This window comes from Malaya genurostris, chromosome 3 (genome assembly GCF_030247185.1).
Source record: "Malaya genurostris strain Urasoe2022 chromosome 3, Malgen_1.1, whole genome shotgun sequence".
Taxonomy (NCBI): domain Eukaryota; kingdom Metazoa; phylum Arthropoda; class Insecta; order Diptera; family Culicidae; genus Malaya; species Malaya genurostris.
In genome coordinates this window covers 16,835,586-16,852,353 of record NC_080572.1, presented here as the reverse complement: position 1 = coordinate 16,852,353, position 16,768 = coordinate 16,835,586, and the positions used below count along the sequence as shown (strand labels likewise).

Sequence of the window (16,768 nt, the reverse complement as noted above, 5' to 3'; positions counted from 1 at the left end):
GAGTAATCCGAAACTGAAATGCAAAAGCCAAATACATTCGTCCACCTGTAATTCCGGAACCGAAAGTAGGATGAATTTGAAATTCTGAGATTTCCTATGGCATCTCAAGACTATTTATTTGAATCTAAGTTTGTGAAAATCGGTTTAGCCATCTCCAAGAAAAGTGAGAGCACAACAATGCTACATACACACATACATTTTGCGTACTCAACGAACTTATTCGAAAAGTATACGTATATTTCGGAAACTGGTCACACTAATGTCAATAGCTAAAATCTGGCAACACAAAAATAAAGTTTGACATTTTTTAACATAAACGTACTCAGAACGTTATGATGTACAAGCGCTATTTGTGTTGTTTATAGTGAGTTAAAAAATCAATGTGACTAAAAAATGGAAGTTTCAAGAGAAGGATTTCGAGATTATTTTTCACTATTCTCGACGTGGATTGTCTCAACAAGAGTGTGTCGATCAACTTATTTCTTTGTATGGCGATAAAGAACCATCAGAAACTACTGTATATCGCTGGTATAGTGAATTCAATCGTGGTCGTAGTTCGGTCGCCGACGAATTTCGTGAAGGTCGCCAAACATCAGTTAATTTCCAGAAACCATCGATGCTGTGCTTGAACTGTTAATGCAAGATCGTCATGTGACATACCGTGAGATAGAGGCATCCTTGGGCATTAGTTCCACAAGTGTGAATTTAATATTGCATGAGCACCTAGCCGTAAAATAGGTTTGTTCTCGTTGGATCCTGCACAATTTGACAATCGCTCAAAAAGAGGCTCGCGTCGATTGGTGCAAGGAAATGTTAAAAAAATACAACCGCATGCATGCATCACCGGACGTATATCAGATTGTTACAGGTGACGAATCATGGATATATACTAGAGATGGTCGGGTATCGGGTATTTTACCCGAAACCCGACCCGTACCCGTACCCGACGGGTTTTTGGTCGGGTACGGGTAAAAAATTTTATTTTCAATCGGGTACGGGTCGGGTACGGGTAAAAAAAATTTACTGCTTACTCGGGTACGGGTCGGGTCGGGTAAAAAAATTTACTACTCACTCGGGTACGGGTCGGGTACGGGTAAATTTTTTTTTCTGATCGATTACCCGACCATTTGTACTTCACATAAATATGTTTACACGTTGACGAGAATTTTTTATTGCAAAACAGTTGTTCCGAAAAATAAACAATTTGATTCAAGGGGTTTTGACATTCGCGCCTAGAACCAGACCTGAAAACTGGCATCTTTTTCCAGAAAAAAACATTTTTTTTTCATTTAAAAAAAACGATCAATCATAGTTACGTGAAAAGTTATGTGAATATTTTCCACCCTACTTTTTTATAACATATTTAATAAGACACACTGCCTTAGCTCTAAGATGTTGCGGTCAGACCCTACTTTTCACGTAGGTTTTAATGGACTGCCATTTTAAAGCTGTTTAATGCACAATCCAGTAAAAATTATTTGATTTATATATAAAATGTAGTGTAGTACTCATATCACATTTAGATACCAGAAAACTGTTATTTTAAATATTGGTTGGAGATTTTCAAAATTTACATATAAATCATTAGGATTCTACCCATAAAAACATGAATATTTATTTCAGAAAATCTGCATAGAAGTTCTTCTTATTCTTCACTTTTGGGTGGTGTCACCTCACTTGAAATGACACCGATTGATGGCACAGCAAGTTGAGCTATATTGCCAGTTCGATGTCAACATTTCATAAGGGCACATAAACCAATGAGAGTTGCTCTTTGTTTACTTTCTCTTTTGTGAATATCTCCTTAATTTTCACGTGTACCTACAAAGTATTCGTGTAGGATGAAAGATAATATCTCCATGTTTCAAACATTACCAAATATGTAACGAACGTTTGTATAATAACGCAGATATAGTCGAAAGAGAAAGTAAACAAAGAAAATCAGTCAATTGTTTTTAGGCCCTTTTTTTTCATAAATACGTTTATTTCATAGGCAATATACATAAGTTTTTCTTCGCCGTGGCATCCACAATACATAGTAGTTTAAACCTAATACATTTCGAATATCATATTAGTATGTTGGTACTCATTAGTTAATCTAAACACTGTTTTTATCAAGCGAGTTGCTATTTTAAATTACATTAAATAAAATACAGTTATTTTGTACATGATCTTATAACTATTTCAGGTTTGTTTGTATCAGTTCACCACTTATATTCAATATCCTATAGTTGGCTATTGGTTTAACTCATGGAAGAGAAAACAGTCTAACATAAAATAAAATTCAAATTGGAACTCCAATGGATTTAATGAAATGATAAAGAAGTTTCATGTATGGAAGGTCACGACAAGCAAGAATGTCGCGAACTGGGACATTGGATAGTCTACCTTGGGTACGCAAGGAATTTATTAGTTGAGATCTGACATCACGAAACTCCACGCATGTCCAAACAACATGGTCGATATCGCGGTAACCTTCGCCGCAAGCACAATGATTAGTCTCGGAAAGTCCAATTCGAAGGAGATGTGCATCTAACGTGTAGTGATTGGACATGAGTCTGGACATCACACGAATGAAATCTCTACTCACATCCAGTCCCCTGAACCATGCCTTTGTCGATATTTTAGGAATAATTGAGTGCATCCACCGACCCAGATCATCTTTATCCCAAGAAGCTTGCCAGCTGGCAAGTGTTCTTTGGCGAGACGCGCTATAGAATTCGTTGAAAGCAATCGGTCTCTCATAAATCTCACCCTCAATAGCACCACGTTTAGCTAAACTATCGGCTCTTTCATTGCCTGGAATGGAGCAATGAGCCGGAACCCAAACTATTGTGATTTGATAATTATTATTCAATATGACGTTCAGGGACTGTTTTATTTTGCCCAAGAAAAAAGGTTCATTTTGGCAAGCAGCGTTTGAGCGAATAGCTTCAATTGCACTCAGACTATCTATGAAAAGAAAATAATGGTTTGGAGATAATGTGACGATTACACTCTTTAGGCCCTTTTGAAATGTTGACGTCGAGTTAGTTTACGTTTCTTTTCACTGAAAATCTCGATACGTGACAGTCGCAAAAGTACGGGTGAAAATCTTTTCACGCGATATGCTCAAATTTTCACCGTGTTCACTCGTTGAGGGTTCCAAGAGAGGTGGAACAGAAGTTCAATGGCTGTAAAAACCACCAGCTCCCGTTAACATCGTTGGTGTGGGTTTGTGAGGCTTACAAAACGGGCATATTTGATAGATTAATTTAAATCAAAATCATAATTCATTTTGCTTTGTAGTAAAAAAACGAGCTTAATCCACCTAGCAGTGAGATGATACCTTTTTTTATCAATCCGCATGTGTTTTTTGCATTAATATTCTTTGGTGTTTTAGTTCTCAGGGCATTATTTTATTGACCGTCATTTCAAGCGGCAAATTGAGATTTTAATCACTCATTACCCTGTAATATTTAGTCTAAAATTGTGACAGTTGATTGAACATTCCATGAAATGTCGACGTAAGTTTCACTTCAGAGTTTACAGTTATTTAGGGTACTTCCAGAGCCGGTATTCAGGAACCAGCATAACCCAAACCAATTCGTATGGCCAAAAACGAATAAATTGCAATAGTTTTGAGTCCAACTTTCAAGTTTTTTGGAATTGTCACCTTCTACATCGGTTCGAATTTTGAAATTTGATCACTCTGTAATTCTAGAATCGGAAGTCAGAATCGGATAAAATTGACCAATTTTGTATGGGACCGTAAGTCCTTTAATTTGAATTTTCGTTTTTGAAATTCGAGTTGGCATTTCTTGAGAAAACGAGTGAGCTTTGAGAAACGATTCGGACTGGAACCAGAATTCGAAAATCGATGTAGCCGAAGTCAGTTAAATTCACCTAAGGAGCTGTACAGTTTACATTTGAATCAAAATGTTTGAAAATCAGTGCAGACATCTTTGAGAAATCGTAGTACCTTCTGAATCAAAAATTGAAAAACACTAAAACTGAAATAAGTTCATTTGGTTATGAATTATCCAAATCTGCAAACCCGATAACCTGATTAATTTACGTGGAATAGACATTTCTATACTAATCACCCTGAATCTTCTAAACCGGAAGTCAGATCTGAGTAAAAAGCGAGATGTTTTATAGGATCTTAAGGCCTTCAATTTGAATCTTAGATGGTTCTTAGATTCAATTTGAATCTTAGATCGATTCAGCCATCTACGAGAAAAATTAGTTATATTATTTTAAATGGATCCAAATGAAATTCAGGATGCTTGTTTGGGAGTATACGGCTTCTCAGATGAATCAGAATTTGTAGAAAACGGTCGAGTCACCTCCGAGAATATTGAGCGAAATTATTTGTCACACACATATTTGCTGATCTCGACGAACTGATTCGAATGGTATATGGGTGTTATGTTCTTCCAGCATTTATTGCTGTAAGTAGTTTAAATAAATTTAATCATGGCATTGTTCTCAACTCGGAAATGCTGCCATCATCTGGTTTATATATATCATATTCGAACGTTTATTATTGTTATTGTTGCCAAAAACGAACCGTGCTAAAATCGGTTCGAGGCAAATTACCATGAAAAAAGATGCTATACACAGTCTTTTTGTTACTTAGAAATAATTGTATGTAACAGTATAAAGAATCGTGTTTCACTTTGCTCAGAAAAATCGCTTTATCACTAAGTGCGTGAAACTCCTACTACTGGAATATGTCCTACCCAAAAATATCGATATCTCCGTTAAAAATGGACGGATTTTAACAATCTATGGCTTGTTGGATAGCTATCACCGTGCGGAATCTAAGTCTGAAAACACATTCTGGTTTCAAGGTCAATTGTGACAGATATTGTCAAAAAACTGAAAATTTTGACATAAAACTTCATATAACTCAAAAAGTAAACATCCGATCTCAAAACCATTCAATAGCGTTCTGGGTGACGGGGAGACCTTTCATTTGCGACTAGTTTGATCAAAATCGGTCCAGCCATCTCTGAGATCTCGACCTCTTAGTTGACAACACACATACGGACACACACACATACACACACACACACACACACACACACACACACACACACACACACAGACATTTGCTCAGTTCGTTGAGCTGAATCGATTGGTATATGTCACTCGGCCCTCCGGGCCTCGGAAAATTTTTCGAAAGTTTGAGCGAATTCTATACCTATTTTTTATACTTATAAAAAAAGGTAAAAATGTAACCATAAAAAATGTCTCACAAATGTTCAAACTACTTACACCTCACAGTTCACCATTTTCAAAATTGAATTTTTCACACCGGGAATACACGTGAATTATTTGATGTTTGGTCAATTCACGTAAACGAACCGATGATACTCTATTAATTTTAGGGGATGTTCGTGATTTTTCAAGTGATTTTAATGTGAATTTTTATTTGTGTGTCAAGATAATGAGCACGCTTACTTGTGGTTCTAAAGAATTAGATCAAAAGTCGCACTGTTCCGTAAAAACCATACTTACCCAAAATTGAATACAACGGGTATTACGACATTTTGGATCAATAAGCTTCTCGAAAAATTTGAGTAGATATTACTCCCGTTTTGTTGACATTTGTAAATGAGTATAAAGTTCCAAAGACATTGGAAATCTATTCATGCTTCACAGTGTATTTATATGTACAAATGTACACAAGCATTTTAATGTATTTTACTTACAAACTAGAGCCTGATACGCTCTATCTAGCTCGCTATCTAAAACATTTTATTTTTTCCATCCTGAATTTTGGTAAACTTTTTACTACTCATTCGGGTCGGGTACGGGTACAGGTAATTTTTAATCGGGTACGGGTCGGGTACGGGTAAAATTTTTTATTTTTTATCGGGTACGGGTCGGGTACGGGTAATTTTTTTTTATTATTGACCGGGTACGGGTCGGGTACGGGTAATGTTTTAAATTTTTAATCGGGTACGGGTCGGGTACGGGTAATTTTTTTTGCTGATCACTCGGGTACGGGTCGGGTTCGGGTATAAGAATTTCTATACCCGACCATCTCTAATATATACGTATGAGCCGGAAACAAAACAGCAATCGACTGTGTGGGTGTTCCAAGACGAGCCAAATCCAACAAAAGTTGTTCGATTTGGCGATTCCATTTGGTTGACTTACCACTCATGCTCTATATCTATTAAACCAATTAAACGAAATCTAACGAATCAAGCGAACCTGCGTTTCTGTTACTTTTTTATTTGTAATTCAATCAAAACAGCGTGAATCAGAAGTATCACACATGTAGTAGGATTATTATTATTGGTATAGTTATTATCATTGTAAATAATTTTCAAAACAGTATGTATGTTAATATTATTTGCTGTTTTCATTGACAACAGTAGACCACCGATCCAGTATTTCTTCTCTACCGGATGTGAAAATTTCACATACATCGCTTAGCACGAAATTTTAATTCATTAGCATTCTTTTATTCTTTCGGTGGCACTAATTATAAAATAGCTTTCTCCACTCTTTCAAAATTGTACAAAATTGAGCTTGTGTTTTCTTCTTCCGCCAGCACGTACCATTGCGTACCGGTTTTGAATCACAATTATATATAACGGTCGGAAATCGGAAATTTCACGGTAGCTCTTAAGACAATATGAGCTTAATTTAATTCAAGATTTGTGAAAATCGGTTTAAGCATCGCTGAGAAATCGAAGTGAGTTCTACTTTTGGAGTATTTCTTCACTACTTTCGGTGCTTCCAGAACAGAAAATGGAAGATCAGTAGAACCAAATTAAGTATATATGCTCACAAAATAACAAGTTCTGCAAATTAGAAGTACTTATCAGTCTGTTTCAGGGAATGTGTATCTGTTTTGCCATCGTTTGTGAAAAAATACTCCAGGAATCCGGAAATCGGATCGAGATGAAATGTTCCAGCAATTTTTAAAGAACTATAATATCTTTCATTCGAATTTTAGTTTGTGAAAATCGGTTATGCCATTTCCGAGAAAATTTTCACATATTACCATGTAACTCCGGAACCGAAAGTCGGAACCAAATGATATTCAATAGCAGGCTTTGGGACCATAAGACCTTTCATTTGAATCTAAGTTTGTAAAAATGGGTTCAGCCATCTCTGAAAAAAGTGAGTGCATAGTTTTATTTTTTTAATGCATAACACCCTGTATCTCCGAAACCGGAAATTTGAAATTTAACAGCAGTCTATGGGACCAGAAGACCTATCATTTGAATCTAAGTTTATGAAAAACGGTTCAACCGTCTCCGAGAAAAGTGAGTGCATATTTTTATTACATATATACACACACACAGACAGATACTTACACAGACACTTGCTCAGTTCGTCGTGCTGAATCGAATGATATATGTGATACGGCCTTCCTGGCCTCGGTTAAAAAGTCGGTTTTCACAGTGATTACATAATCTTTCTGTATGAGAAAGGCAAAAAATACCAAATGTTCAAAACAATAAACAAAAACAATCAAGAAGAATACTTTTCACCATTCCTAGTATACTAGAGATTATAACAAAAATCTTCCTAAACAAAATTTCACACCCTGTTTGTGGTGCAACATTATCTCCCATACAACTGTACAGTTATATTTAATTTCAAAAAACAACAACACTGCCGAGCAATACTTATTTACGTTCATATCGATGCGCTTATCGTAATTCGGATTAATTAACTGTAATCAGAAGTTGGTCACGCGTTCTGAGAGAATCCTTCTGTGCATCAATATTATTCGTCTGTTATGCTCGTTGAAGACTAACGTTTTGAACAAATGATTCCGTATCGAAAAAAACACTAGCGGATTTCAAAATCCGTTTTATAAAAGGAAATTGTGCACATTTTGTTAAATAATCAAATTTCAAACAGTGAACTTTTTCGTTCAACAAATTTCTGTAATAACAACCATGTACCAGACAAACAAAGAGTCAAAGAAACCTTTAAATCTTTAATGATTTAAATTTAAGGGCCACACATCGGGGAGCAATTTTCGTCATTCTTGTTTATATTGCAAATAACATAAGTGATATGCCGCTCGGTGAGGAACCATAACGACAATCGACAAAGCCGAAAACAACGGGTACTTGCATTATCATCGCACATCGCGACCTGTAGTTGATGCTGCCGGCTATACGATGTTACTCGTCATCGCAAATCCCGCTCGACACTGATGACGCATGAACTCTGCGCGTATGGCGTGTCTGTAATTGAATTAGCCTCAGACAAGCGTAGCGTTTTATCGAAAGACCACATCACAGAATTTCCAAAATTCCTCATAATTTGGAATAGCTATTGTTTTGAGCAAGAAGAAAAAATTTACGACAACAGCGTTTTTGACCAATACTTTTGTGCGGAATTGCTGGTAAACCTGTTTTTCATTTCCATTTCCATTTTTTTCGAAAGAATTGTTTCTAGCAAAACAAAACAAATAGTTTCAATTGAGCGAATCGAATTAACTATCAAACGCATCATTTTTTATTAAAATCAACTACACACGTCCGTGCGTCTGTGGAAACACTGTATTAATTATGTTAGTATAACAACTTTTGCTTAGCATGGATAAAGCATCGTAAACAACTCGTCAACTACGACGCGTGGCACAACGGAGGAGCGATTTCGCATAAACGATGCGATACAATGACTATTGCCCTGCATGTATTCAAGTTCAAAATGATTTCATCGCAATATTCGCGTGGTTGGTATAGAATAGCAACTCCTCAATGCGACTAGAAGGTCAATAAACGATTTAATGGTTATGAATTTATTTTTTAGATTTTAGGCAATATTCGTAAATTAGTTTTATACTCTAACTTTTTCAACTATGAATAATTTTGAAATAATGCACATCTTAGTTCACATACTCAAACGGAAGTTGAAAATGGTTCGAATTTCAGACTTCCTTATATTATCTTGATCAGCATAAAAGTATTCAATGTTTCATTGCTAATCAATCGAAAATCGACCCCGAAACTAGAAAGGAAGGAACTTACGTCGGGCAGAAGAACACATTGAAGGATTCCTGCGCATACCGGACCAGCGAACCGATGGCGTCACTCAGTTTGGCCGGGACGATGCCAACCTGCAACATGGGCTTCCGCAGGATCAAAATGCACTCGATGAAACCCAGCCTGGTCGAGTTTTCACTGACACTTCTCATTAAAAACTACCACTCACTGTACTTGCTTCTTCTTGCAAAACTGTGGCGTACTTCCAAAATACGGTCTACCACCACAGGCTTCGGAAAAACACCTGACTGACTAGCTTACTAGAGCCGCGTTATCAATATGATAACTGGAATCAGACTCCCGACTTTGGTAACGAAACACTCCACTTCACGCTCACTTCCGACAGATTTAGCTCTAGAGAAGGTGAGTGTTTTCAATTAATAATAGCAGGTAGAGCACGTTCGATCCGGAGATCTGACACTATTTCAAAGTCACTAAGTAAATATCACAGATAACACTACAATCTTGTGCGTAGAGGTTTACTTGTTTCCTTCCTGAACAGTTAGATTGTTCCGGGAACTGAATTCGACACACTTTCTCTTCTTGGACTTGAACGTTGAGTGTAGAAACTTTGAACTTGACACTGAACACGGACGATGATGGCGTTTGCTCGGAAAGGACATACTTGAAGTCCCTGCAAATCACTCGGCGCCGATTTTCTTCGTATTTTCTTTGTTATTCCACAATGATAGTCAGTTCACTTTTTGCAATTTACCTATATTGAAACGAATGTAAAGCGAATGTGAATTAAACATCTAAACGCTCCATATAGCATAACAAAGCAGAAAGCTGATTTGTAGCCTCCTCTGGTCGACAGATGGAACGGTACTAAATCGGACAAGATTTTCGCAAAGCCGCAAGGCTGTTGATTTTGAATGACTTGATATTAATGTTCTCTCGTAGCTGGCAGTGTGCTGATAAGAATCGCGCGTCGTCGTAGTATGGAAAATTATGAAGCGCAATTGGTGAATAAAATACCTTTGCTATAAGATGATTGTTGCACCCATCTCTGAGAAACGAAGTAACTTCCACTATTGCAGTTTCTTTCGGAACACGAACAAGACAAGTCGGTTCATATGGCCTTCAAATAACATGATCTACAATTTTATGTTTCAATCAAATTTAAAAGATTTTATACGATTTTGGCATTGTATTTTGAACGACGGTTTGGAAGTTCGAACATATATCGTCGTGTAATACCGGAGCTGTAAGTTGCCGGATGCGACTTCAGGAGTTATGTATGGGACCTGTCATCTCTGAAGAAAGTGAGTGCGATTCATTTTTTTTTTTGAGAACATGACTACAATTTCCGGTGCTTCAAAAATCCGAAATCGGGAGCCTGTATAGCCGAAATCGGTTTATTTGGCCGTCTAGTCTGACAATGACTACCGATTGGAATAGTTTTAAAACTAGCTTAGAAAATTTGTACGTCTTTTGTTTCGCCGCTTTTAGTGACGATATAAACTTTTTAACCCTCTTCAACCTGTACTTCCGAGACTAGAAGTCGGATCCGGATGAAATTTAAGAATTCCGCATGGGATCACAAGACCTATCATTCTAACATAAGTTTGTGAAAAACGGCGCTATCTCTGCGAAATCCGAGTTTTTGACCAATACACACAGACATTGCTCAACTCGACGAACTCAGTTGAATAGTATATGACACTCGACCTTCCTCGGCCTACTTCGATTTTCACAGTGATTGCATATCCTTTCAATTTGAGAAAGACAAAACAAATAAAGCATTATTTTAAAAAAAATATCGCTTAGAAAATAAACAAGCGGTACTTTTCCGTCAACTGAGCGCAAGCGGAAATTGACTTTTGCAATCGCGGTTTTCATTTCGTAGTTTTATTTGCATGTCATTTTTTCAATCTGTTTTTCTCGTTAGATACTGATCAAACTTGCCACACTTACTTGTTGTCTCCAATTATCAATTCCTTGATATGAGTGAACGTGTTTATAATGGTTTCGCAACCGAAAATATACCGTTTTTCAATAGATAAATAAAATCATAGCTGTGATTAGATATATTAAAATTAAGGATGGTAGTCCAAGATCGAGTATCCTACAAATCTATAATTCTTCCAGGTTCTATACTGAGACTACTTCTGCAAATCCGTACAACTTTTTCTTCTATGAGAATTGCTATCAAAATGCCAAACAAACTAGATATTACACCATATGACATGTGACATTCAGTGAGGGCTGATAACGTGCCATATGTTCAATATTGGTAGCTCATCGAACGCAGGTGACGTGGACAGAAATCAGCTAGAGATAAATACTCGTTGCATCAATATTTGGCCAACTCCTAATTAGGACTTTTGTCTTTCCGAATGGGCATTTACACCGCCGACTGTACGACAAGAAGTTAGCAATTTTTCACTCAATATCGACAATTTCACAACACTTTGATAGCGTGCTATTATGAACGCGTGCGAGTGATGAGTCACGAATAACTGCTTGCCGTCATTCGCTGTTTACATACGTATAATGGAGGGACATATGCACGACGTTGCCGTTGGCAGTGAAGGTATCCGTGCTGAAGGTGCAGAGTGTGCCCACAGAAAGCTACCGTAATCGGTGTTGCCCGTGGCAAAACTGTTTTCCACAACCCGGTACTGTTTGCCACCTATTGTACGGTGCAGCAACTAGAAAGACGACGGCCAATATGGTATGGATTCGAACACGTATTACCAGCACCAAGTGATACATATTTGATAACTCGTGTGAGCGTAACAAAAAGCTTTCGCTGAAATCGTATGTCTGCAGGCAAAATTAGGTTTCCAGTCGAGAACACGTGGGAGAGGGAAAAGTGTTTTCAAAGTTTTAGATGCCTGTAGAATGATCCAAATAAGACAAAGAAGGTTTGGAGAACTTTCTCAAGGGCATCATTCCAAACGAATTTATAAACCAATCCACCGTATCGTTAGAATAAAATCTAACGCGATTTTCGCTGTTTTCGTTAAAAATTAACTCTTTCTACTTCGTTCATCCCAGACATGGGAAGAAATTTTTCCATCGTATACAGAACACGTAAATCAAAGCTACATCCAACGTGATAATATCCAGCGTTTGACCGAGAGCTACTTCAATGATTCTTCCACTTACATCGCATCTGGTTCGGGGTAATATCAGACCGTCCCTGAGCGCCACCATTTCCCAACAACAACAAAAAACACCCAACGGCATCAAACGAGTAAACTTTCCCAATTTTCCACAATTCAAAAACAGTATTCCGTATTCCTTACAGATAGACGATGGATCAGACCTCTCTTGGCTAAAAACCGGAATAGAAATTCGACTGCAATAATATTTCCCGTCTTGGGTACCAGAACCAACAGATTACATCGCTTTGCTGTCAGATACAGGCGAGCATCGGCATACAACCATTGCCAAAGGGGGAACTAAAATCAGCTAATCAATATTTATCGATGATGGGGATGTTATCGTTTTTCATTTCAATACGAGATTCCTTGTTTTGTTTTGTCATTCAACATTCAGAGGAAGAGCAAACTTCCTTTTTGGATCACTTTCAACCATGTCGACCTTGAGGTTAGTCATATTTGAACATATTTGATGATTGATGACTGCAGGAGTCTCTGTTTCAAATCTTACTTTTGTGGTCAATTCATTATTCACTATAGTCGAGTTTTAGTAAATTATTAAAACACAATCTTGGGCAACTATTGTTGGATGGCATATGACGGGAGCGGATCATTTCTCCGTATCCCGAGACCCATTTAGCCGAAACATATTTCGCCGAAAACTGGGTTATTCCATCGATAGCTGTGTCGTCGAATGTATCATCTCGCCATAAGAGTTTTTTCTCCGAAAATGTAATTAAAAGGAAGAATTATTCAGCTGAGAGAACCGCATAATAGCAGAAATATGATGAAACGAGCGTATATGCGATGTAGTATTGCATTCGAGTCTAGCGGTCTCTTGAATAAGAATGGTCGTTTTACTTTCCGACGATTCGGCTACTGATTTTGTTCTTCACGAAGGAAAATTTGTCAATGTTTCTCGTCTGAAAATTGTATGTCCCCACGAACAACTTTAAAATGTATTTATGTAGTAAACATAGTATGTATGAACCAAATCCTTTCATTGAAATAATAGTGCTAGTTTGAGTTTCATTTAGCAAATATCCAATCGTTAGCATACATTTAGCCTGGGTTAGCGGTTCAATGCATAGGGCGCAGGTTATACCAGCCACGCAATGATTCCGTACGCTATGAATCGGCACAGTCTGTTGAAACAGAAGGTCAAATTCCACAAAAGCCAAACTTTGGTATTAGCTTTGCTTTGGACATACAATTTTCAGACGAACATTTTTTGGAAAAAATCGAAGCCAGTGATAGAAACGTCTAATCAAAATAACACGCCGTCGAGCTCTCGCCTCGTTAGGCCGGTTCACCGTAAGCTAGGTTCCTTTGGCTTAGTTAGGTATGAACGAGCTGCAGCGAGGTCGGACAGCACATGAACGAAAACGTAATTTTTTTTCACTTGAGCTCAATCAACGGAAACATACCAGAAAAAATTTCTGGTAGATAAATCGAAGCAAATGCTTTGATGCTCAGCAATAATAAAGTCAACTAACTTTCCTGGAAATTCCATTTTGGAGATAATATTTCAATATGGAAAATTTATTCAAGAGAGTATTGTTTCTGAATTAAAAACTGGGTAACAAATTTATTCGTTATTTGCAAAAGACAATATTTCAGATGTACGATTTTGGGTCAACAAAACGGCTGCGAACATAATCATGTTTTGCGACAGGTAAAACAAATTTATTCGATAAAATTTTCTATGAGTCTGGTCTATTTTCTCCAACCGAAGTTTATAAGTTTATAAAAATGAAATGCTCTGTGTGCGGGAAAAATGAATGAATGAAATGAAGGGTTCGAAATTTCAACGGAACTGGAAAAATCTATGCTGTAACTTTGAAGTTCCAATAAAAGTACTGTAAAGCAACCATTAACAACACCATTTATAATATCACGAATTACAACGAATAGTACGTACCAATTTGCTATTATTCAGCCTGGAGGTGAAGAGAAAATTGTTTTTCAGAATCGAATAAAATAGATTCTTTTCCAAAGTTGAAGCTAAAAACAATTTTTTTCAGTGCACAGGAGAGCGAAACAAAAGAGTATTTGAGAATTTTGTTTGCTTCATCTATAGAGGTTTTAACCTTCTGACCATGCGCCGCACAAACCAATAAATTCACTGTGTAAGAAACATTTGTCTAACCCCAAACGTTATTCTTGCCATCATCTTAAAAGATGATCAACAAAAACTCACCAGATATCATTCAATGTAATTATGACAGAGTAAGCTTTTACTTACTATAACTGTAAAGACATTTCTTACCATATTATGCATTTTGCTCTCTAAACTCTGTTAGCAACATCACGGCTTCATTGCCAAATAACCCAACAGAGCTTTTTTCTGTAAGCAGGGTGGCAAGAGAATTGTCGATTTCAATTTTCCGTTTTTTTCCCGGTTTCTTTTGGTTTGCGAGTACAGTATTTCCCAATTACAAAAAATATCTATAAATCTAAGTCGGTTAAGGATCAAGACTCTTTGCAAGCGTCAACAATATGTGCGTAAAAACAAATTTCGGCGCTTCTTTTTCGGATTTCATTCAATAAATCTTCTAAATGGTTCATAAATAAACCAATCAGTTCGTTCTTCTCAAATTGCAATTCAAGAAAAGCGAAAATCTTAGTCTAAAACTCTTCCGTTTTCCTTAAAACTGTTCGAGAAAAATTATTTCAGTTTCAGCTCACTTCCACTAACACATTTGATTAGCAACAAACACATTCCTATTTGGACATTCCTCTTGCAGAAATTATTGTGATATAAAGGTTTACATACCTTCTATAAGTAAACCCGCAAAATAGGAACTTTCCATCAAACGTTGGTGGAAGATTGATCAAAACTGATATTCTTTCCAAAAAGTCAGGCTTAACATTCATTTAAGAATAAATTATTGTAAAAAAAGGTTGTTTAAAACTCAATCGTGCAAGGCACTTTGATAAACTGGTTGCACTGCATATATGAATACATAGATCTATGACATACGTACCAAATAAAATGTACGTAATACACAAATTACCAACACAAGTTTTCTTGGTTTACTCTTGATCCTTAAACAAAAATGGTCAAATTCCACAAAATTAATGTAATACCAAGTCTTTTGCTTTTAGTAAACGAAAGAAATCAATACTTAAAATTAATACATTTTTATTTCCATGAGAATTTGAGCTAATCGAATATAGTTTCATAATAAAAAAAAATCGACCATATTCTAGTAGATCTGGTATGAACATCCAATACAGTCATGGATTCACCAAGGAAAAACCATCATATGTGCTGGTACTCTACTAGCCTGATTGTAAACGTGCTTTGCTTCTGTTGCTTACTGGTTTTCTCTCTCTCTCTCTTGCAAGCTCGTTCAATCTCATTGCAGATAAAAAAAGTCTCTAGGCTAATGGCATCGTTGACCTTGCCGTGGCTAGCGTCGTTTTTGGCACCGCATGTTGTACTTGTAGCAAACCACCGCTCCCCATTCATGCACCAACCTTCGTCACCTGCACAGAACAGCAGCAAATAACTTTTCAGCGTCCCGAAAGTTCTAAATTTACTTTGTATGTGAAGAAAACTTTGGTGCATTCCTGCTTTTCACTGAGCTCGGCGGCTTGCTGCAGATTGCAGGAACATTTGTCTATATCACCTGCGCCAACAATGTACTATTGATAACATCTTTATCACCATCGAAATTAAAAATGATATTCAACCAATTTACACAGTTTGAATTTGCCGGAAGAAATTAAACATCGCACACGAACCGAATGACGGAATGACATATCGCTGTTTCCTCACTTGCGCAACCCGAAAAGGTGCGGGTTTTTGGTCAATTCGAAGCACACGATACGATACTTCCACCGTCTGCTCGAGAGACCACAACAAAATCAGAAGCATGAATGAATCGTTTACAGTACACGCGTCACTAACACCTGCGGAGTAGCTAAACCCACGGGACCCGACCCGGAATGCTCGTTATAGCAGTTCGTGTATTGGAGCCATAATGCCACAATGAAATTGTGCTTAAATATTCAGTACAGAAATTCAGTGCTTGATGCGGCACATTTATAAGCAAACTTTGCTCCTTTAACTTTTATTTATTTTTATTTTTTTGAGTGGTTTTCAGTTTTTCAGGGGAGAAGAAATCTTTGGTACCGATATCTCATTCTCAATGCTTCGAATCTGTGCAAAAATCATTGAAAATTTCACCACATTGTTGAGCTTCCAATAGCAATTCTTTGATTGGCAAAATCAGCATGTAGGAAGTGGATTTTGCAAGGTAGGAAATTAAAATTTTTTTCAACATTAAGATGACAATGAGGATTTCAGTGTCTTTAATATGGTTAAGACGAAAGTTTTTTTTCTAGAAAATGTATGTAAATCGATTAGGAATGTTTTCACATCAAGTTGATCCCGATAGCTACGAAGCTACGCATTGATCAGTAACTCGCAATAACTCATAACAAATACTACGATTTCGAAAATACTAACTGTTTTGAATGAATATGTTCAGATCTTTTTTTGGATAATGCCGATATTAAAACAAATATTAAAAATACCAATGCCAGTGAACGCAACAATATAAAGCTTACAAACGCAATTTCAGTTTCAGAAGTAAAATTTCATGTCTTCAGTTCTAGTGTATTGTAAACATCTGTCAA

The 16,768-nt window shown here is 36.9% G+C and overlaps 1 protein-coding gene across 5 annotated transcripts in view; it reads right to left on the bottom strand.

Moving 5' to 3' along the window:
- The window catches only part of LOC131435315 (MOB kinase activator-like 2), a 220,864-nt gene that overhangs the window by 30,187 nt on the left and 173,909 nt on the right, over positions 1 to 16,768 (bottom strand). Inside the window, exon 2 of one of the 5 annotated variants that reach the window (XM_058603036.1) lies at positions 8,997 to 9,726. The exons of the other annotated variants lie outside the window; for them this stretch is intronic. Within the exon in view, the coding sequence (XP_058459019.1) occupies positions 8,997 to 9,163 (167 nt within the window). The 5' untranslated portion in view covers positions 9,164 to 9,726. The remainder of the gene's footprint in view (positions 1 to 8,996; positions 9,727 to 16,768) is intronic. 5 annotated transcript variants of the gene reach the window in all.